General features: G+C 46.0%; 1 protein-coding gene across 2 annotated transcripts in view; it reads left to right on the plus strand.

Annotated features, from left to right (window-relative positions):
• The first annotated feature begins 16,086 nt into the window (after window positions 1–16,086).
• Window positions 16,087–24,361, plus strand: part of NRK (Nik related kinase) — a 121,782-nt gene continuing 113,507 nt past the window's right edge. Inside the window, exons 1-2 of one of the 2 annotated variants that reach the window (XM_073358334.1) lie at window positions 16,087–16,153; window positions 17,088–17,345. In XM_073358334.1, coding sequence (XP_073214435.1) covers window positions 17,289–17,345 — 57 coding nt within the window. In that variant the 5' untranslated portion in view covers window positions 16,087–16,153; window positions 17,088–17,288. Of the gene's footprint in view, window positions 16,154–16,999; window positions 17,346–24,361 lie in introns of those variants that run through there. The other variant, XM_073358335.1, reaches the window with a different exon arrangement.

Consider the following 24,361-nt stretch of genomic DNA (forward strand, 5'->3'; position numbering starts at 1 on the left):
TGGGATTACAATTTGTGATATCTTGGGCTGGCAATACTGCAAACATACAATCAGAATCAAAAGGAAAAGCTTACCCTATTCAAAACCTATTTTCTAAACAGTTCCCTGCTGCCCCCAGCCGAGATCACTTCCAATTGCAGTTCCCAGTACTCTTCACTTCACTTTAGCTACAAAAACCTATGGAGTCAATTGGACTTGTCTGATCTGTTGACCTTAAAGTATCTTTTCACAGTGCAGTACCAGCTCCTAGCTTGTTTGGCAGAAATCTATAAGATCCACCATATTGTTTCTAGATGTTTTCTTGTGCTTTCTTTTCACATAGAAAGAGAGCCCTGTGGGCTTTCAGCTGATCCTGTGAACATTTTAATTAAATATGGATAGTGATGTTTTTAAAATATAGTCCCCAGAGACGTCAATATCTTTCATCAGTTGGCACTTTAATTCATATTTCAACGCATGTCACCTGCACCCAGGCTGTCCGGCAACACCATTCTCATTTTCCTGTATATTACTGTAACCGTCATTTTACCTACTTGTTGCCAAATAATGAGGATAAACCCTAACAAGGCAACACCTGGATACTTTGATCAGAGAGCAGATAGATGGCTACATTTTTCTGAGTTAGGTAGATGGAGTAGTGACATCTACGCATGTGACAGCTAGGATGGATGGCACTGAAATATAGGCCTACTGATATTGCGTAAGAAACAGTGATTTTTGATATAGTAACCCAGCAACAGCATTAATGTTTCCAAATACTACACCCCCTGAAAAATTGTTGTGAACATTTTCCGACCCAGGCACAAAATCTATGTCCCTCCTTCCCCTAACAAAATGATAATGTAAATACTAATAATATTTTACTCACCCATGAGAAAAGTCTGCTCCAAGTGACTGGATGAATACCAGTCTTCAAGGATGAATTAAGGAGACCATGGAAGCTTTAACATTATTTTTATTATTAGGAAGTTACATTAACGGCTAAAAGGCCTAATTCAGATTAGGGCTAGGCATGGTATAAACACATAGTAAAAAAGAGTAAAAGTTAGCAACCTCATAAAATGCACAAGATCTCAGATAGTTTAAATCAGCATTTGCTCCTTAAAGCAATGTAAGCCTGTAAACTGCTTTAAGGAGGTGTGCCAGAGTTTAAGGAGTTAAAGATATTTGAGCAGTTAATGAAGCTTAAAGCAGTTAAAAATTTAAGCTGCTAGAACGAGTGGAGTTGGTTTAAATCTCCCACCCTTAGAGTTCTAAATACAAGGAAGCTGCAGGATGCCAATTCTGGGCTCTGTGGTGGCTCAGCCTTTGGACAGAGGCCACAAAGCTGGCTTGCCTGCTGCCCCAGATAGAGAGATTACCAAGGGACTGTAGACCTGGCATCATATGTGCCCAGGGCACTTTCTACTCCAATTATTCTAGGGCCATTCAAAGCACATGTATGTTGGACTAACCTGAGGCACCAATTTAACTTACCTGGGGAGCCAGTCTCATGAGAGGCACCTCTCAGAACTTGGGGGAGGGGGGAGACTCTAAATGCAGAGATGGGAGCCATATTCCCTATGCTGCCACTTTTCTCCTTTTCTCCCTACCTCCCGACATTGTCCTCTCCCTCTCCTAACTACAGAAGGAGCCTTCCCCCACCTCACTGGTCCTTTCAAAGCCCCCTCTAATAATAACAAGACCCCACTGATCACCTTCCCAGTACAGAGTCACTTTCTCTCAACCCCATAAAGCTACGTGGCCCCCTGCTGCTTCCCAGGCTGAGCCAGAAGGTGGGACCAATATCACAGAAAGGAGCAGCAAAGCTAGATGGGGAAGGTAGTGTTTGACTGGTTCCATTCAGGAATCCCTGTGTCGCTTCTCAGACCCCGGCCTCCTATCCCCCTTCAGATCAGACCCCATCCTGGAAACTGATGGTATTTATAACAGCAGGACTCACTGTCCATCGGTTTAAATCATCTGCAGAGTTTTCTCCACCAGAAGGAGCCAAACCTGTTTAACAATTTGACATCTTAACTCCTTAGAATGGCTTATTTGTCTTTAATATCTAGCCAAATTGCTTCCTTATTACTGGTGTTTAGCACTCATCGGTTACAAAAATAGTAGACTCATCCCATATCTACTGAAGAGCAACGGAGCCTTTCTTCTTCAAAGCTCTGTAAAACCATTAAGGAATGAGTCCTCCCAACACATCTATAAGGCACTGGGAATACGATCTTCATTTTACAGACGGGGAAGCTAAAGCAGAGAGGTTAAGTGGCAAGGCTAAATTATTCTCTGCCTCAAAATGTGGAGGAACCTACAGCAGCCAAGAGTAGCCAGGGTGTAGCAATACCTCCCCTAGCATGCCTCCTGCATTGATGCTATGCGGTCAAGGATTCCTGCTACGCCAGGGTTAATTCCCTGGGGTGCACCTAGATCTACCTCACGCTGGCATAGCCAGGGTAAAGGAGCCTTGTAGCAACAATGATTCAGGTTTGGAGAGATGAAATGACTTGTCCAAGGTGACGCATAGTATGGCAGAGAACCCCAGTCTCTTGCGTTGCAGTCCAGGGCCTTAACCCCAAAATCATCCTGTTCCCAAACATCTGAACTCCTTTGACTAATTTAATTTTAAAATGTTTACAGTCAGAGCTGACAGCTACACTGCACAGTTTGTCAAATGTAACCCCACCCAAGCACTCTGCTAGCTCCATATTCACTGCAAAACCAGGTCTTTTAATGAAAATGCTGGCAGGCCCTTAATTAGAGCAATGTTAATGACGATCATAGAGAGCACAATATTATGGACATAACTTCCAGCCAAGCTTCAGTTATGTGCTGGTTTTTCATATACAAAGATAAAGATTGTTCAGATGAGACAGGCAGGGATATAAAGGAAAAGACCATAGACTTATTCACAAGTTAGTATTGGATGAGACCAGTATCACTGAGGGTTTAAATGAGTTTCCCTCTGTCCTTCCCATCAAGCAATGGGGAGGGATAGCTCAGTGGTTTAAGCATTGGCCTGCCAAACCCAGGGTTGTGAGTTCAATCCTTGAGGGGGCCATTTAGGGATCTGGGGCAAAAATTTGGGATTGGTCCTGGTTTGAGCAGGGGATTGGACTAGATGACCTCCTGAGGTCCCTTCCAACCCTGATATTCTATGATAAGCAATCTCAAAAGAAGCAGTAGGCAACATCCCAAAGATAGGACTGCATTTCCCTTGAGGAAAAGAAAATGGTTTAAAAGGCTCAGGCATTGCGCTGGGGCAGCTGAGTTCATTTGAAACGTTCAAAGTTGACTAAGTACTGAGATGAAAAACAACACAGGACTTTAAGGAAGTGGGATTGAGAGCAGGAAAGACTTTACTGGGGATGTTTAATAGCTCACTTTGGCCAGCTTTTGTGCCAAAGGTCTGGATGGGAGCTAATGTTCTGTAGTTCCTCTTTTTTTTTTTTTTTCTTCTTCAGAAAAGGAGCAGCAAGGGGCCAAGGAACTATAGATATGCAATTGGGACTAGCAGGGAGGCATAAAAAAAGCTTAGAGACGTTTAATTTTGTGAGGCACAGAACTGATTTATAAGGAGAGGCTCATGCCTGAGAAACTTGTTGAGTACAATGCAGAATTTGTAGATGGCATTAAAAAGCAGAGATGGAACAAAACTAGGACATTTTATTTAAGAACTCCTCATACCTTGGAAGTCATCCCTGCTTTGAAAGTTGGTTTTGCAAAACCAAAACCAGCTTGGTTGGGTTTTTTTAGAACAAAATGGCATTTGTCTGACAATTCCCCTGCCTGCAATCCTTGGGTGATTCAGATATGATTTCCTTATTATCCAACCCATCACACTTCAGTGGCTGGGATAAAAGGGAACTCTGATCTGAGTCATCTGTGGTTTAGCATTTGGTTTTTTGCCAAGCCAAAACCATACTTACAAGATTTTAAAAGTCCAAAACCTTAACCAGTCTGTCAAAAGTTAACATAATTTGTCGGAAATTCAGAAAAGCAATGGATGCTGTGCCATGCAACAGATTAATTTATAATGTCAGTGTGGAAGCTATGAAACTGTGATGCCTTTTGGTTTCTTTGTACTGCATTTTTAAATGTCGTCTTGTGTGCAGACACAGCAGCTGTTTCCCCACCACCACCCGACCCCGACAAAGTTGCTAAGAGAGGGAAAAGACACATACTGTGCTGAAATTCACTAGAATGCACATAAAACCCACCAGGATCTGAGGAACGAGTGTCCCACACCATATCTGGAAAATTATCCCTTGCAAAACGTATGCAACTTTGAATGGACCCCAGTAGAAGCAACTGGAGTCCACTACTTCTGCAACAGGAGACTGGGGAAGAACTGGAGAGAGAGATGTGAGCACACACAAACTTTTTACATAACATTAGTGAGTTAAGCTTTGGTGTACCTCATCAAATCATCTTGTTATCCCTCCTGCAGATTCTTAAACCAGCATGATCACAGTGCCAGCCAGCTATGCTTGAGGCGAGAGGTTTAAAAAAAAATTTGTAAGGCCAACGAAAAATGCTAAGATTGGCTCTATTAGAGTAAAAAGAAAAGGAGTACTTGTGGCACCTTAGAGACTAACCAATTTATTTGAGCATGAGCTTTCGTGAGCTACAGCTCACTTCATCGGATGCAGTGAACTGTAGCTCACGAAAGCTCATGCTCAAATAAATTGGTTAGTCTCTAAGGTGCCACAAGTACTCCTTTTCTTTTTGCGAATACAGACTAACACGGCTGTTACTCTGAAATCTATTAGAGTATAATTTTATCATGTCCTCAATTACAGAGTGACTCAGAATGGATGGGTGAAAGGAACGAAACTAAGCAAATAAATTTAAAAAGATTAGGTAAATGAAGCTCATTGTAGAGAAGTAAAAAAGCACCATCACCAAGCTGAGAGTGCATCATTCAGTAAGCCAGAGTCCCTTAACACGGGCAATCTGTTTCATTCTTCTATATTTATTCTTTGCAAGGAATTTGTTCTTTCTCTCTCTGTTATAAGCTGCCAAACTAAATCCGCTTTGACCCTGATGTACGGGGGAGTCAGGCAGATATATTGGTCAGTCAATAGCATTTAAACCGAACACATGTCAAGGTGCCCAACAGATAGCAGCAAGCAGCAGTAAAAAGTGATGTTGGCAATGTTGCAGGGAAACCAAAGGAACAGGAAGAATTAAAAGGCTGTCAAATTCAAGCTGAAACTAAAATATAAAGAATGAAATTCTGACCCTACTGAAGTAAATGGGAGTTTTGCCTTTGACTTCACTGGATGCAAGATTTCCCCCCAAGTTAGCAATCTCAGTTCAACTATTGCATGAAACTATCCTTGTGAATAATCCATAGAGCAAAAGGATATGGGTTAAAACACTGACTCTACTGAAGTCAATGGAAGTGTTGGTGCTGACTTCAAGAAGACCAGGATTCCACCCGTGGTTTAATTTGCTGTTGGGGCTGAACTCCAATATTATTTCTATTCATGAATCAGTGTATGGAGGGTGAATTGTATAAAGGCAGAGAATGGCTACATAGATGTGAATGGCTGTATAAATCTATAGGTGCTCAGATATCAAGGTGACGGGCAAAGTATAACAACCTAAGTGAAATAGAATGAGAGGAAAAAGAGAGGGGAAGTTTATGAAGTGGGGGGAAATGAATATGGAATACACTTTGTTGCTGTATGGACACAGCTTTCATACCATCAGCCATGTATGTGCATAATTAATCATGTAACACATTTAATTACAAGCAAATGACTCCAGCTGAGAACCCAGGAAAAGAGAGAGAAAATACCAGGGATTCCAGATGGGGAAAAATGTGACTTGTTTGAGGAAAAGTATTTGCAGGGATGTTGTCTGGGATAGCAGGGAAATGTACTGGATTTAAAGGAAACAGGAAACCTCCAGTAACTAGCATTACTTGAGAAACTCAGATCTGCAGTGCTGAAACAATACTATGAAGTCATGGGTCATGCTGTAAATGGGAGGGTTATCAGCTCGTAAGGAAGGGTTTTCTCTGGCTCTTTATGTACAAATAGATCAAGACACACATTGCCCAGAAATGCCCTTGCATAAGGCCAAAAAGAACATTAATTTCTCCTAAGAGCGCCAATGTGTAGCATTCTGACTAATTCGTGTTTTGACTGAGACCTGTGTGATTAGCTTTGCCATGGGAGATAAGAGGACATTGTGGCTGTGATTAAATTAAGAGGCACTTTTTCCAACTGGGCCTATCCATTCAGGAATCGTTTGGGAAGGAAGCTATTTGGTCATTTAATGTCTCATTTTGGATATCCTGCAAAACTAAACTATTATTGCTGCCAGGAACTGAAAAATGAACTTTTTAAAAAGAGATTAAAACTTCCGGGTGTATTATTGAATCCTGTAGGAGACATGGTTTGGGTTTTTTTTTTACTCCTCGGATGCTAAAAGTAGAGGTAGATCCAAACTCAATCCCTGGATCCAAACACCAGGGTTTTTTAGGTCCAAATATTACCTCTTGACCTAATCTTTACATTTATAAACCAAGGTTTAATAGTAGAATTCTCTGTAGTTCAGATGCTGGAAGGGATGAAAAATATTTAGCACTTAGGACCTGATCTAAAGTTCACTGAAGTTAATTGAAAGACTCCCACTGATGTCAGTGAGCTTTGGATCAGCCCTTAGATCAGGGCTGGGCAAACTTTTGGCCTGAGGGCCACATCGGGGTTGCAAAACTGTATGGAGAGCCGTGTAGGGAAGGCTGTGCCTCCCCAAACAGCCTGGCCCCCGCCCCCATCCGACCCGCTCCCACTTTCCACCCTCTGACTGCCCCACTCAGAACCCCCAACCCATCCACCCCCCTGCTCCTTGTCCCCTGACTGCCCCAACCCCTATCCACACCCTCGCCCCCTGACAGGCCGCGTGGGACTCCCTCGCTTATCCAATCCCCCCTGCTCCCTGTCGTCCCACCCCACAGAACCTCCGCCCCATCCAACCACCCCCTGCTCCCTGTCCTCTGACTGCCCCTCAGAACCCCCTGTCCCTTATCCAACCCCCTGGCCCTGGCCCTGGCCCCGGCCCCGGCCCCTTACCATGCTGCTCAGAGCAGCATGTCTGGCAGCCACGCCACCCAGCCGGAGCCAGACACGCTGCCCGGCACGAGCTCGCAGCCCCGCTGCCCAGAGCACTGGTGGCGCAGCGGCATGGCTGCGGGGGAGAGGGAACAGCGTGGGAGGGGCCAGGGGCTAGCCTCCCAAGCTGGGAGCTCAGGGGCCGGGCAGGACGGTCCCGCGGGCCATAATTTTCTCACCTGTGCCTTAGATGCTATGGTAATGAGTAGTGTAGAAATACCTTAATTAGACAGTAGACAGATTCTGTGATCTCTTAGTTAAATGCTAGGTCTCGGATTCTAGGTGCACCTTGCATGAAACGAAAGAGTCTCTTTCCCCCACAGGCTACAGGACTGCCACCCCAGGCAAGAGAAGAGATATATTGACTGGTACAATAGTTCCCCATACATTACATATCCTCAAATCTAGGGATGGCTGAAGCTCTTTTTCACTTTGCTCTGATCAACAAATGGTGCATGTTCAACACATTGTGTGGAGCAGTGGCTCTCAAGCTTTCCAGACTACTGTACTCCTTTCAGGAGTCTGATTTGTCTGACGTACTCCCAAGTTTCACCTCACTTAAAAACTACCTGCTTACAAATCAGTGTCACAGCACACTATTATTGAAAAATTGTTCGGTTTCTCATTTTTACCATATAATTATAAAATAAATCAATTGGAATATAAAAATTGTACTTACATTTTAGTGCAGAGGTGGGCAAACTACGGCCCGCAGGCCACATCTGGCCCGCGGGACCATCCTGCCCGGCCCTTGAGCTCCCAGCCAGGGAGGTTAGCCCCTGGCCCCTACCCTGCTGTCCCCCTTCACCTGCAGCCACGCCGCCGGTTGGCTCCAGCTGGGCTTCGCAGCTTCCAGTCCTGCCACTCTGAGCGGCATGGTAAGGGGGCGGGGAGCCGTGAGGTTGGATAAGGGGCAGAAGGTTCTGGGGGGCAGTCAGGGGACAGGGAGCAGTCAGGGAGCAGGGGGCGGTTGGATAGGGGGTGGGGTCCCTGGGGGGGTGGTTGGAGCAGGGGGTCCCAGGAGAGGGCAGTCAGGGGACAAGAAGCAGGGGGTGTTCGATGGGTTGGGAGTTCTGAGGGGGGCAGTTAGGGGACGGGAAGTGGGAGGGGGCGGATAGTGGGTGGGGGGCCAGGCTGTTTGGGGAGGCACAGTCTTCCTACCCAGCCCTCCATACAGTTTTGCAACCCCGATGTGGCCCTTTGGCCAAAAAGTTTGCCCACTGCTGTTTTGGTGTATAGTGCATAGAGCAGTATAAACAAGTCGTATGAAATTTTAGTTTGTACGGACTTGCTAGTGGTTTTTATGTAGCCTGTTGTAAAACTAGGCAAATAGCTAGAGGAGCTGATGTACTCCTTGGAAGACCTCTGCGTACCCCCAGGGGCATGCAAACCCCTGGTGGAGAACCTCTGGGTGTGGATGACTTCAGATTGCAAGTAGCTGGAATGAAGACATTCACAGGGCACATAGACCACACAGCTGGGCATCGACAGTGTCTGCAACTTGTCGCCTTATGGCAGAGAATAGACAAAAGCCACCCATGAAAAGAAAACAATGTTATAATTGGAAACTTAAGGGGACAACTTTATAGTTAGAGGATGATAAAAAGAGGCCTAGTAAATCAAGATCTTAGCAGCAGTGACTTTGCTCTATAGGACTTCATAAAAACCATTAGCAGCAATAAATCATTTTTAGAACGATGTTCTCAGAGGTAACGAATCCAAGCATTGGCCCAGGAGCCCTATCGATGGATGTCAGTTGTGTTTTCTTTAATACTGGATTCGTTATTGCCATTTGTTTATTCCACCAGAATTTTATTTAATAAACTTGTAGTCTGTTGTCCTCTTCCCCCATGTGTCTCCACCCAGGGACCTCTGCGGAGCACTGGGAGAGCTACTAAGTTCGCCGCCTTAAGTGGGCAGGCAGGATGGCCCTGACTCCCTTCACACAAGCCAGCAAAGCTAGCCAGACTCAGAGAAGAGCACCCACTTCCCCCACTGGAAGTGTTATGCAGAGGATACAGTCACCAGAACCTCAAGGAGCCCCATTCATGTCAATGGGAGTTGGGCACATAAATTCCTTTAGGTTTCTGGGCCAAGGAGCTTCTCTCCAATGCCAGGCTGTGCCTTAAAGACACACTAAAGGGTTATTTAAAATCTCTAGTTAATATTTGGTGGGGAGGGATAGCTCAGTGGTTTGAGCAGTGCCCTGTTAAACCCAAGGTTGTGCGTTCAATCCTTGAGGGGGCCATTTTGGGATGTGGGACAAAAATTGGGGATTGGTCCTGCTTTGAGCAGGGGGTTGGACTAGATGACCTCCTGAGGTCCCTTCCAACCTTGGTATTCTAAGATTCTATTAAAAAAATCATTTCCAAGTCAATTCAATAAAAGACTGTTACTTTAGAAGGAATATTCTGGTGTCTGAATTTCAGAAACTGCACTGGTCCTAATACAGACATGATGTACACTGGCAGAGTGAGGTGGGCACTGGTGTAAGCCATGTCTGCACTAGGATTTGGTCCTTTGTAGCTACACAACAGTGACTGAAATCCCAGTGTAAACAAGGCCTAAAAGAAACAAGCCAGGCAGCAGTTTTAAACACACTCTTCCTTTAGCAAGTGTCACATCTGGCAGTGATCATTATTACAATGGGCCCAAATCTGAAGTCAATGGGAGCTGTTCCAGAGAATGGAGTTTGGGATTAAGCCCCCTACTTCTTGGGTACAATGGCATTTCCTTTGTTGAAACAAAGGAAGTTCCTCTTCCCCCTTTACACTTGTATTTCCCTTTTAATACAAAACATCCTTTGCATGAATATGGCTCTTAGCCCTTCGTGCTCAGGCCTGCAGTGGCTGCTGGAGGATTTAGTTGCAGTGGCTTGTACTTTGCTGCAGGAGGAGAACAGAAGGCTGTCCCAATATACTCCAGCCGCGCAGCCAACTGTCCACAGTGGCTTTTGGGTTTTTTTCAACTGACATAATTCTAAAGGAAGTCTGTAAACTTTTTTTATTGTTAATAAGATGAATGTATTTTCTTGATGTCTGTACTGGCAGTCTGAGGTGTAACACTGAATTCATGGATCACTTGGGGGTTATTCTGACATTCCGCCTCAGGCAGAAGCAGAGTGCAAGGTACAATAGCGATAACACAAGATAGCAGAGACCCTCTCTTCGGATGCTTGGTCAGGGACTGGAGCAGAAACAGCCTACAGAGTCAGCAATGGGGACTGAGAGCACGCCTGCCAGTTCCTGTTTCTGCAGAAAACAGACCTCAGATTGGCAATTGGAAGAAAAAGGATTTAGAGCTTGTAAGTCTGGTTGCACACTGAAAAGTGATTATGTACAAATGGCACTTTCTTACTCAACAGACCTGCCCCCTCTCTATATTCAGAGTAAGATCTGCTAGCATTCAAGATAAAAACAAGCTACACTGTACTTCTGTGAGCCCTGCAAAGCCAACATAGCTACAAGACAAACTATGAGCTAGAGTCTGTCCCTTCTTTGGCATTATCAAGAGAATTGTTTCCTAAATTCCAAGAAGTTTTACCTGTGTAAGTATAAGGAAGGCAGTGGGCATCACTGAAAACCCAGTTCTTCTTGCAGGAACTTTACAATTGGCAAAGGATTAAAGGAAGGGGAACATGGTGAAGGCCGAATGGTAGTAGCACCGAGGGAAGACAATTCTGCCACACCCAGGAGTTCTCACAAAAATATTCCAAATAATTTTGTACCTGGTGAACCAGATTTTTAAACAAGCTACGAGTACAATTACATATGCAAAATGTACATGTAGTAACATGCACACACAGTAGCTGCGGTTGTGCATGCGAACAGCATATGTGCACAGGCAATGGCCATACACAGCTACTTGTGCGAGCAGTGTCCCCATGTATATGTGCAATTGTAACAGCACGTATGAATCAGATGCACTGTTATGATCCCAACTTTATTTTAACTCAAGCATTTATCTTTTTAATTTTCAACAACTAGTTCCCCTCCTGTTGTTACTCTTGTGTTGTTGGCTTTTCCAACATCCTGCTGTTACAGTAACTTCACTGTGGGCTGATGAGTACCATGATGGATGGGAACCAGAGGGGGCCATGACTTTAGAGTGAACCCACTATGTCAGCGTAGTCCAGCTGATAGTTGTCTCATCTGTCAACCAGATGGTTCTGGGTTTGAGATCCAAGGTAAAGCCACATAAAAGAGCCAAGCAGACAGAATAGATGCCTGACATCCTTCCATCTATATTTTTTAAATGCAAAAACTGCCTTAAAATATACCCTCAGTCTGTAACTCAATCCAAAAAGTCAAAGCCGTTGCATCATTAAAATTTTCCTTCTGGCAAGGGTACTCACCATATTCCATGTGGGGAGCTGTGAATACGTTTACCTGTTTCATTTTACTTTCAATAGGATCAGTACAACCAAAGGTCTGTACTTAATCCTTGGCATCAATGCCAAATCTGTATGGGAACTGAGGGCGGTCTATGGGCCCTGAAAGCACACACTATATAGAAACACTCTATATTTTAAGGACATCCACCTGCAAATCCTTACGTGGCTCTTTGCTTTGGGATGGTAGCTTGAGAGGGTTGTTTTTTTACTTGTACATTGCAAACAAGGCTTTTTTCTGGGGTTTATGCTGGTTTTTTGTTACTTGACATTTTATACTGAATTAATTTTCAATTCCACTGTACTCAAAAATGTTGGATTTGATCATTTTATACTGAAAGCAAAACGTTGACAGAATGACAGGAATTTTGTATAATTCACCGGCAAAATTAGTCCAGGTTAACTGGAATTACAAGTTTGAGTGGCATTTTTATAGGGCCTAATCCTGAACCTGTGAAGTCTATTTGAGTAGGACTGAAGCCATAAAAGGTCTTGTATGTTCCAAGGATTCCCAAACTTTTTCATAGAGTGGCCCACATCTTAATAGAGACCACCTCAATGCCCACTGGTGATCACATGACATACCGGGGGCAACGACAGCAATTGATCACTTGGTGAAGTGTTAGAAAGTACTTTAATTTATTTTACTGCAGTTTAGCAGCTAAATGCCGGGAAGGACAGCCAGCACCATGTGACCAGCCTACTCTCCATATACCACCAGCAAATGTTGATGGACCACATTTTAAGAACCAATAGATCCCAATGGTTCCAAATTAATTAGAAGTAAGCAAGATAAAAATCATGTTTATTTGTATTGTGGTCATGCCTATGAAGCCCAGTCATAGACTGGGACCGTTGTGCTAGGCACTGTACAAACATAGAACAAAAAGACATGCTCTGCTCCAAAGAGCTTATAGTCTAAGTAAAAATACTCCTTAGGGCAGGGCAGTGGAAAAGATAGAGATGAAGAAATGGAAAGAACTATCTGTCCTTGGGACTACTGCTAAGCCCCTTTTAGAGCCTGATCCTGTAATACTGAAATCAATGAGTTTTGCTTTTGACATCTATGGGAGCAGGCTTATGCCCTACCACATGGGCAGTGGCTGGTAGGAGGCCAGAAGACAGGAAGCATCCATAAATTATTACTGTTATCCTTAATCAGTTATAAAACATTCTATGCCTTGTAAAAATACTATGTACACTTGTGGTAAGGCATGTTTCCTGCCCTAACAAGCTGATAATCAGTGAAAGACAAGACAAACAATGAGGCAACAGTTCAGAGAGGGAAATGTTTGGAAAGATTACCCAGGAGGAAAACAAGGTAGGTAGGATCCATTAAAGAAGAGAGTCTTATGGAGGTTTTAAAAGGTGGCAGAGAGAGAGGACACTTAGCAGACTACAACTTGGAGACTCTCTCATGCTGAGGAATAGCACAAAAGAAGGTATGAAGCCGAGAAGAAAAGGAGACAAAGACAGCTCTATGGCTAGGGGATTGAGAGGGGCACAGGGAGTGGAGAGTGGAGGAAATGACAGTGGAGACGTAGGCTAAGGTGATATTTATATAAAGCCTGGCAGGTGAGGACAGGAATCCAGTAAAAGGATTCAAAGGGCAAGCTGGCACAGAGTGCTAAGCAGTGGAGTTTTGGAAGGACTGGAAGAGGGCAGAGGCAGGAGAGGAGAAAGATATAGTAATCAAGGTGTGAGAGGAGCAAGGGCTGGAGGTTTTTGTGTCATCAGCAGATGCTTGTCCCCACATACATAGTTCAGCTCCTTGAACAAGCTTACGCACACCAAAGATCCGATTACAGCAACCAACCCTAAGTCCATAACTGCCCTCCGACAGCTGGCATACAGAGGAACTGGGTGGGCAAGCTGGGGACAGCTTCGCTGTTAACATACACTGCAGGGAACTATTTTAAACGAACATTTTCAAGTCAAATGAGGCATCAGCATTTCTTCTCAAGGAAATTGCTAAAGGACTTTATTTCAACATTCTGTCCCTCAGCGACTGGCCTTGCATCCGCAGTCATGTGCTAACAGATATTTGAAACACTGTGACTTGGTTTCATATGTAAGATTATAAAATGACTATTTCAAAACTGATATGAGTATCTCAATCCAGCTAACCCCTTTTCCAGTGGACCTCTGCTCACTCCTAAGTAAAAGAGTGTGAAATTCTGGCCAAGATGTTCTCAGGATGATTTTTAAAGTTCAAGGAGTTTATCGGGTGATAAAATATATTTCCCTTGATTTGTGCCTTTAAGTATGAACAAGAAAGCCCCATGGCATGTAGATCCCTTCAATCCCACAACAATGCAGTCGCACATTATGTTCTTTCTGCATTTGTAATTACAGGGCAAAACAGATTTGTAACGGGCAGCATAGTTTGTAATCACATGCCATCCTGAGAGCTAGCCATAACACTTTACTGCAAGCTTGCCAAATACATTTTTGCTATCCTGCCCTAAAGTGTAACTGATTCCTCTCCACTGTTATTTCATTGTTGTGCACCAGGCTGGCTTAAAGATGGGTTGGAATTCCCTTCCTTCCAGGATAAAGCACTCATTTTTGTGAAAGGAATCTTTAGGTTTATCTCAGGTTCCTGCTGCAGAATGGGAGCTCAGAAAATTGTTCCCTTCAGCATTAACTACTGGCCTGTATTGATTCATGCCTTCAAGGCTGTCTCCACAAGGAAAGAGTCTAGAAACATCTCTTAACAAAAAATGAAAGCTGAAATCCTCCTTTGCATTGCTAGTTACCCCAAATCAGGGAGGCCCAGGGCTGTGGGCTTTTCAGGGCCAAAGGGCAGCTCTGTCTAATGTATCCTCCTCTGCCCGGTGTGATTTCTGCTCTCCCCTCCTCCTCCACTATAACACAGAATGTATTCTCTATAACCGGGAGTGAAACCCACTGGAAGGAATTTGGGCTCTAAAATTATATGCCAATGTACTGATGTTTTTTTCTTTAAATCTCTTCCAAGTTTACTTTTCACTGAGGTTTGCCAGGTAGGCAGCCTGGGATTTCCTCTGGGGTATAACCAGTCCAGTGACCTCACTGCCTCTAGAGAAACCCATGCCAACAGCTCATAACTGAGGCCAGACTTCTATTTTGAAAAAAAGAGACCAAGAATTGACTGATGCCCTGGAGGTTAGGCTATGCTCAGCCCTAGCAGGAGTGGAGTCGCTTGTGGAGTCCCTGGACCTGCTATATCTAAGAGTGCCACTCTCTGGGGGCAAACGCCAGCATTGTGGTGTTGTGATGCTGTCGGCTGTTTCAGGACACGTGATGCTACCTTGCAGAAGGTAGAACCGCCTTGCTGAAATCAGTCTGGGTGGTTTATAGATTCATAGATACTAAGGTCAGAAGGGACCATTATGATCATCTAGTCTGACCTCCTGCACAACGCAGGCCACAGAATCTCACCCACCCACTCCTGCGAAAAACCTCTCACCTATGTCTGAGCTATTGAAGTCCTCAAATCGTGGTTTAAAGACTTCAAGAAGCAGAGAATCCTCCAGCAAGTGACCCATGCCCCATGCTACAAAGGAAGGCAAAAAACCTCCAGGGCCTCTTCCAATCTGCCTTGGAGGAAAATTCCTTCCTGACCAAAAATATGGCGATCAGCTAAACCCTGAGCATATGGGCAAGATTCACCAGCCAGATACTACAGAAAATTCTTTCCTGGGTAACTCAGATCCCACCCCATCTAACATCTCATCACAGGCCATTGGGCCTATTTACCATGAATATTTAAAGATCAAGCTGTTTCTTCCTGTGAACATTGGCAGGGCTAGCTCCAAATTCTCAGGGTGTCCCACAACTTCCATAGCTGCATCTGCATTCCGTACTGAAGGGAACTTTCGAAAGCATCTGCCCGTCTTTTGCTGTGATTGCTGAGCTCTCTCTCTGTGTAAGTAAAATAAAAGCTCCCATCATTCTCTGCCATGTGGGCCTTAATATGTATTCACAGTTAGCAGGCGTTCTACCGCAATATCATCTCTTCAGGCTTGCCCAGGGAGATTGCAGCAGAAAGCAAAGCCCACGGATGGATGCCCCTGCCTCAAAGCCCACAGATGGGTGCCCCTGTCTACAAATAGACGGCCTACCCCTGCCCAGTTTGCCAGAGGGGCTTCCATGGAATCCGGGAAAGGGAGAGATGACATCACTTGCAAGCCCTATCTCCCATCGCTCCTTTATTAGGTGCTGGTCGTTCCCTCCAAAGGTGAATCCCTGTGCTTGTCTTCACTGCAGAGTTAAGTCTACTTATAACCTGAGGTTACGCATCTCAAGTCCTGTCCACACGCAACCCCTCCACTGGAGGGCAGTGGTGCTTCTAGCCTGTCAGGGGTACATGCTACTGCGTCTGTGCAGTTCCAGAGTTACTTCGGCTGCTCTCACTGGAGTGAGGCAAACGTGAGAGGTGAGGCGTTAACTGGTGTTCGGTAACCCCACTGGACTCTGCAGTGAAGACACGGCCTGCTTGTGAGGAAGAGGTGTGACTCAGACTTAAGTCTCCGGAGGTACATATATACCCCGGCAGCAGGCTAAAAACAGCAGTGTAGATGTCCAGGCTTGGGCTCCGAGACCCAACCCCCCTTGTGAGCTCCAGCTCAAAGGGGAAGGGACTGGTGTTTGTAGCGCAAGCCCTGTAAGTCTGTACACCCGGGCTCTGAGACACGCTGCCATGGTGGGGGTTTTCAGTTTATTTTGCAGTGTAGACATACCTTAGCTCTGTCAAGCTGGCATCAATGCTAGCTCAGAAAAAGAAGGGGAGAAGATCCTACACACCCCTCCAAAATAGCAGAAGCTGTCCAAAGAGCAGGAAGAAAGGGATGAGGGGCGGGTATCCCTCAAAACCAGGGGTGCTGGAACAATTTGTATTGTGGGGGGTGCTGAGAGCCAGGGAACCAAACTGTAAACCCTGAATATAATGGAAACCACTTGAAGCCAGGGGGTGCCGCAGCACCTATGCCCAATACCTTCCCCAGGAGACTGAATCTCTGCCAGCATGGCAAGGGAGAAAGCTCCCATCTGGCTCGGAGCAGGAGAGCTTCTCCAGCAAGCAGACATTGGCTGACCCCGGAGAACCTCAGAGGCGAAAGAAACTAAAGCAGAGCGAACAGGTGACCCGGGATCGGCTGGGTCTGACACCTGCTGGGCCCGGCCCAATGGGCCCCGTAGCCTAATGCCTGAGTGGAGAGGCTGGGGGCTCGATCCAGCTGCCGGGCTTTGCCCTGGGACGCGCTGGGCTCCGGGGTGGTTTGATGCACCGGGAGCCTGGTTCTCGCTCTCTCGCTGATGGGACCAAAGCGTGGCCGGCTCCAGCTCGTTACCTTTCCCCCTAATCGATTCCCTGCCCCTCCCGCCCCAGTCCTGCTCCGCTCCGGCCGCAGCAGCTGCGGCATCCAAACCCCCTCGGGCACGTCACTTCCTTGCAAACTTTCCCGAGGAAATGTCTCTGCCAAAGTTGTTTTTCTTCAAAGAAGCTCGGCTCCGGGGCTGTGTCCTCGCCCTCTGACTGGGGAGGATTTCCCGGCCGTGCAGGCTGCTTGCATGTCAAGCTTCCTGTGTTTGTCACACAGACCGACAGCCATGGACGGACCCGCTGGCAAGGGCTGAGCTGGGTCGGGGCCGTTAGCTCTGCAAAAACCGATCAAGAGCATCCCCTCGGCTCCTGCAGCGCCCCGTCCCCGCCCACCCCGAGAGAAACGCCTGCACCGGCCGCGGCTTCTCCTGCGCCGCCACTGACTTCAGCCCGGGGAAGTTTCCCGGGACCCCGGATCATGGCGAGGGACTACACCGCTAAGAGCCTGGACAACATCGACCTGGCTGCGCTCCGGGTAAGTGGCACCTCTGGCTTTAGCCAGGGCTGGGACTTGCGGGGAGCGGAGCTCATGCAGAGCTGGCCGGGCTGCACCCCTCTGAGCCTGGCTGGGTTCATCTGCCCTGCCTGACCTGGGTTGATCCAATGCACGTCTGCTTTGGCTGACCCGGTCCCTGCCGAGCCCGTCCTGACCCGACCTGAGCCCTGCTTAGCTGGGCTTTTCTCCCCCCAGCCAGGTCCATGCCCCTGCCTTCCTCTGTGGGCACTCGCAGAGCCAGGAGCAGACCCAAGGCTTGATCTTGCCCAGTCGCCTGTTGCTTCTGGTTTCAGTTTCCTGCCTCCTGTGGGAATGTTTCCTCCTTCCCCTCTCTGGATGAGAAGCCTCAAGACTGCTTCAGTCATTCCTGGTGCTGCTGTTGTTTTTCTGGACAGGGTAATGGTGTGCTTCAGTGTCAGATCCGAGGTGTTCAGAAAGCCATTTTCAGCCTTTCTCTGCTGCTGCCCTTCACCCACCCAATGTGCTTTCTTCCTCTGTGTTATTCTGGCAGATCCTTGATTTTACAGCATCTGGTTTTAAGCTGTGATTGGCAAAGGATTTCCAGCCTTACGGAGTTTTAGTTTTAGTTGGGTGATACTTTTTCCCGTGATGAGTACAAGTCACTGCTGACAATTGCAAAAGAAGCGGCTAGGTGGAGTCTGTGTGGTGCATCTTTAAGGACAAAATAGCTGATACCTGACCTTTTAAAGGCCGGTCTCACTGTTTAGGTTGCCTGCAAGCTGCTTAAAGCTATGTAAAGATGTCCTGGGCTGTGCAAATTGTGGGCCCAGTCTTCCTTGCATGACTGACCTTTAGGGGGGCTGGACTTCTTGCATGAGTAAGGCAAACAGGATTTCACCCCGTCTGTGTAAATATCTCTAAAGTGCACACAAAGGGGCCCACCTTCTGATGGTGCAAATGGGTGAAACGCTATTGAAGTCAATGAAGCTATGCCCATTTCCACCAGCAGAGAATTTAGCCCCAAGTACTCACATACACACCATGTAGGACTGAATGCTCCTCAACTTACTCCTGCAATAACTGTAGTCAAGTTAACTCACAGGCGTAAAATAAGCAGGATTTTAGAGTCCAGAGATGGTATTTTATTTTATTCCTATCTCATCACTGTCCCATTCCCCTTCCCCAGTAACTAACTCCCCTTGACTTCAATAAGCATTACTTTAATCCCGCAAAGGTGTGGGGAGAGGGTGGGTGTGGTAAATGGGGCTCCTCTGATGAAGAGTGTGTGTGTCATATTTTTGCAAGGCCAACAAAGCCGATATGAATATGGCTGATTATAAATACTAGCTTTGTGCCTGCTCTTGCAACTTCCAGGGTTTTAATGTAAACCAGCTCTGTCTCCAGAAAACACAACCCTGGTCGTATTTCATGCCCACAAACAGTTAACATGGTTGCAACTTAGGTGGCTAGCTTAGGTTTTTAAAAAGATGAGTGGAAATATCATGCCAGTCCAGCCACAGCTATTCTTCTAATGCACTCTTCCGATCCAGGGAGGGGAAAAAACTGTGGCGAAATGCTTTCAGCCTCAAACAGGGAAACCAACGCAAGATATTTTCTAAAAATGACTTAAAAAGAGGGTTTGGAAAACCCTGCACAGAAATCCTATGGCGGGGGTTCCAAACACAAGACCCAGGAAAAATAAAAGGCCTGCACTGTCATGGAGATTGCAGTGATGGCACAGGACCCTGACCAGGAAAAGCCAGGAAAGCCAGAATTTAACCTGAAACGTAGCGACGCTCGGACAAGTAAAACAAAGTGATGAAGTTCAGTGGATGTGTCTTATCTTGTTAAAGAAATAAGAATCCTGTGTGAGCAGGGAGGAGGCTAGCTTTGTAAAGCAGCTTGCTGGCTTTCAGTGTCAAAGCCAGCAAATCTCTCACAGGGTTTTACCCCAGAGATCCTGATTACTGCAGGTCTAGACCTCAATAAGGAAACACTAAAAGAGTCCCAAAGTGCCCCTTTGATCCACATATGGGACAGTATTCAGCTATCTCCACAGCATGGTCCCCCACTCCCCAGATCCCAGCAGAGGCTGCATGCTGGAGGCAAGAGTGGAGGCAGGCCGAGGCCAGCAAATTTCCAGCCCCATGGAAATTATGAGTGGAGGGGAAAACAAATTTGATCAGGGGTCATAGGACCTATTTTGCAAAGCCCTCTCCCTGGACCAGCCATGGCCAAAGTTATCCAGGTAGTGTGGAACTCTGCTATCGCAGTGTTTTGAGGGAGTCAGCCAATTGAGGGTAGAACCAGTGTCGAGGCACATGGCCTCCGGGCAGATGGCATTAGTTCCCTGGGAGTTAGCCCCACTCCCTCCAGTGGGATGGGATGAGAGGATTCTCACAGAGATGTCCTCCCGGGCGCCCTCCTCCCATGGGAAGGGGTGGTCTGGCCAATACATTCCAAAAGTTCAGGGAGCATCTGGGTGCAGTTCTGGTGCTATTTGGCTTCCAAACCAGGTTATTACCTCGTGCTGCCCTGGTGATCTAACGGTGTATATTTATGTTACCGACCTTCCAGGGTTGCTCATTTCATAAGGGCAACCAGAGGGCTAAAATGCCTTTTGATTTTTTTGTTCTGTAAAGAGGGACAGAAAAATCAGAGCTGCAAATTCTTTTCTCTTGCCTGGCTGCAGAATCAATGAAAAGTGTATTTCATTTGGTATCCTGTTGCATGCAGCATTTGGCATGCCATCCTGTAAGGGGATAATATGTTGCCCAGGTGGCATCCAGGTCAGCAGTCTTGCTGTTGCCTTTTGAACAGTCTGCAGATGATAAAGGAAAGCAAGAAGACCGGCATATGGTACAGGGCATTGCAGTAATTAACCTCAAAGTGATGAATGTTTGGGTCAGAATTTTGGCATTGGTCAAAGGAAATGTAGCAACTTGGCAATGGGTAGGTGGTGAAGGGTTATACGGGCCATGGAGTTTTAAAATGTTTGCTGAGAGGAAGCACTACATCAAAGATGATTCCTATCTCTGAGATAATGAAGAGATTGGCCCAATGTGAGGACTTTCTCACATCCTCAGTGCCAGCTGAGGATGCAATGCTCATGTCCAACCAGACAAGAACAGTACACATTTGAGAAACGCTGCTATAATGCATATTCCGCAAAGGAGCTCTAATGGCGGAAGAATTCCAGGGAGGGTCTCTGAACATTTGATTGGCCTACCGAGCAGCCACAGCTCAGCACTGGGGTGGCGCTTATGCAGCCCAGCTGTAAGGCCCCACGAGTCTAGAACCCAGGCCTGCAGAGCTGCCAGGCAGTTGGCATCTCCATGCTGCCAGTCAGCCGCTGCTGTAACTAGCTTGCTGCTCAGCTGCCCATGACCCACCGTGAGCATGGACCATGGGAAGCCCTGCCTCAAGGGGTCTGCCAGGCACCAACTTCATGGCTCCTGATTGGCTCCCTGTCCTATATAAACCCAAGGCGTGTTCCAGGAAGTGTCCAGGCAACAGTGTGGACTGCCTATAGCTGCCAGTCCCATTCCTTGCTCCTGACTTTGACCTTGGCTTAATTTGATTTTCGCCTTCTGTCTGGACACTGAAATCTGACTCTGACCCTAGGTATTGACCCTGGCCTGGAACCTGGCTGTGAACTCCTCCACTGTTCCGAGCCTCAGGTTAGCCCCTGCTTTGGACCCTTAGTCCTGACTCTGCTTTTTGGGATCCTGACGCCAGCCAATGAGGGTTTTATAGTGTCCACCTAAAATTATGTTTTAGATCTATCAGCAGCAATAGGCTTATTACTGACTCTAACATAATTGAAAGGCAACCTAGTGATAGAGGATGTGGAAAAAGCTAATGTACTCAGTGCTTTTTTTGCCTCTGTCTTCATGAATAAGGTCAGCTCCCAGACTACTGCACTGGGCAGCACAGCCTGGGGAGGAGGTGACCAGCCCTCTGTGGAGAAAGAAGTGGTTCGGGACTATTTAGAAAAGCTGGACGAGCACAAGTCCATGGGGCCGGATGCGCTGCATCCGAGAGTGCTAAAGGAGTTGGCGGATGTGATTGCAGAGCCATTGGCCATTATCTTTGAAAACTCATGGCGATCAGGGGAAGTCCCGGACGACTGGAAAAAGGCTAATGTAGTGCCCATCTTTAAAAAAGGGAAGAAGGAGGATCCTGGGAACTACAGGCCAGTCAGCCTCACCTCAGTCCCTGGAAAAATCATGGAACAGGTCCTTAAGGAATCAATTCTGAAGCACTTAGAAGAGAGGAAAGTGATCAGGAACAGTCAGCATGGATTCACCAAGGGCAAGTCATGCCTGACTAATCTAATTGCCTTCTATGACAAGATAACTGGTTCTGTGGATGAGGGGAAAACGATGGACGTGTTATTCCTTGACTCTAGCAAAGCTTTTGACACGGTCTCCCACAGTATTCTTGTCAGCAAGTTAAAGAAGTATGGGCTGGATGAATGGACTATAAGGTGGATAGAAAGTTGGCTAGATTGTCGGGCTCAACGGGTAGTGATCAATGGCTCCATGTCTAGTTGGCAGACGGTATCGAGTGGAGTGCCCCAAGGGTCGGTCCTGGGGCCGGTTTTGTTCAATATCTTCATAAATGATCAGGAGGATGGTGTGGATTGCACCCTCAGCAAAGAGGTAGATACGCTGGAGGGTAGGGATAGGATACAGAGGGCCCTAGACAAATTGGAGGATTGGGCAAAAAGAAATCTGATGAAGTTCAACAAGGACAAATGCAGAGTCCTGCACTTAGGACAGAAGAATCCCATGCACCGCTACAGACTAGGGACCGAATGGCTCGGCAGCAGTTCTGCAGAAAAGGACCTAACGGTTACAGTGGACGAGAAGCTGGATATGAGTCAACAGTGTGCCCTTGTTGCCAAGAAGGCCAATGTCATTTTGGGATGTATATGTAGGGGCATTGCCAGCAGATCGAGGGACGTGATCGTTCCCCTCTATTCGACATTGGTGAGGCCTCATCTGGAGTACTGTGTCCAGTTTTGGGCTCCACACTACAAGAAGGATGTGGAAAAATTGGAAAGAGTCCAGCGGAGGGCAACAAAAATGATTATGGGACTGGAACACATGACTTATGAGGAGAGGCTGAGGGAACTGGGATTGTTTAGTCTGCAGAAGAGAAGAATGAGGGGGGGGATTGATAGCTGCTTTCAACTACCTGAAAGGGGGTTCCAAAGAGGATAGCTCTAGACTGTTCTCAGTGGTAGAAGAGGACAGGACAAGGAGTAATGGTCTCAAGTTTCAGTGGGGGAGGTTTAGGTTGGATATTAGGAAAAACTTTTTCACTAGGAGGGTGGTGAAACACTGGAATGCGTTGCCTAGGGAGGTGGTGGAATCTCCTTCCTTAGAAGTTTTTAAGGTCAGGCTTGACAAAGCCCTGGCTGGGATGATTTGGGGATTGGTCCTGCTTTGAGCAGGGGGTTGGACTAGATGACCTCCTGAGGTCCCTTCCAACCCTGATATTCTGTGATTCTATGATTCTATGAAAGAAAGAGCACAGACCAATGGAAATGAAGCACCACACAAGGACTCTGCTCCTGCAAATCCTTTTATGTGCTTTCTTAACTTTTTGCACACGAATAGTTCCATTTATTTTGGCATGCGTAAGAATTTGCAGAATCGATACCGAAATCAAGGAAGAATAAACTCAAACTGTGCCTTAGCTTCTTATGTGTAATTTCTCTTCTGTTTGTGGCTTTCACCTGAGCGTGTGGATAAGTGAAAAATCACTCTGAGCTGGTTCCATCTTGTTAGTTAAATAAAACAAATCTACAGACAGTTGGAGATATGGGAAGGACATGATTGAAAACCATCTAACCACAAAGGACTGAAGATGAGTGCGTTCAGATTTACTGGCTGGGAACACAGAGAATCCTAGCAAGATAAAAATAGATTTTCATGGCTGTAAGGGGGACTTGTGCTTTGCCACTGCCAGAGCTATTTGGCTTTGGAATAACTGCGCAGTAACGCAATTGTAGAAGTCTATGTTACATTGTTCTCGTGATGAAATCTGTTGCATGCCGATCAGGACACTCTGCTGACAAAAAGCCTAGTACTGTTTCATTTATGTCGAAAACTGTTGTTTATTTCAGAGGGGATTTTCCCAAGCAAAGTGTGCTGGATCAATCCCTAGGTGGACAGTTTCCGTGCAAAAAAAAAAAAAATTTTTTTTCCTCAACAAATAATCTTCAACCAGAAAAACATTTTTTTCTGTGATAAATAACGGGCTTTTCCAGCCAGCGTCACAGAAACTGGACTTCTGAGTGAATGATGTGATTCTATAGCACATCCCTTAGTGGTACCCAAAGATATCAACCTACATGATAGATAGCTAAAACAGATGGTGAGAAACGGATTCACAGAATTAATAATATTTCATATAAACTTCTCAATGATATCCTCCAAAGAAATGTGCTAGAGTGATAAATTGCTCAGCCAGCTACCAAGAAACTGGTCTCTTGAGTTCTTAATGGTTTTATATAAATCTTTCAAGTGAGTTTTAACTGAAATAATAGAGTTCTTAACATGCTGAGTTGCAGGAGTAGATGTTTACATGTCCATACTCTTCTGCATAGTACTCTTGCTACTTGAGAAATGATACAAGATAGATCTCAACTTCATCCTTGTGGACAAGGCTGGGTTTTAATGGAGTGGATGCTAAACGAGTAGGAATTGTACTAGTTTATTTCACATAGGCCCTTGATCATCTGTTACATGGAAATTGGTCACAGTTAACAGCAATCAAGTCTGGATTCAAACCCATGATGCCGAGACAAAAAGCTCTTTATTCTCTGTGTCTTCCAGTCCACCTTTGAGAAATGAGACAGTGTGCATTTTAGATGTAGACTTGATATTATGATTGTTTTGGTAAGGATAGATCTAAATCAAACCCAATTAGTTATAGGACGCGGTTAATATTTTGTATTATTTTGTAATATTTTGTGGTTCGTTCTTTCTGTAGACTAGTAACCTAAATATTTCATAACAGAA

This window comes from Lepidochelys kempii, chromosome 9, assembly GCF_965140265.1.
Source record: "Lepidochelys kempii isolate rLepKem1 chromosome 9, rLepKem1.hap2, whole genome shotgun sequence".
NCBI lineage: Eukaryota > Metazoa > Chordata > Testudines > Cheloniidae > Lepidochelys > Lepidochelys kempii.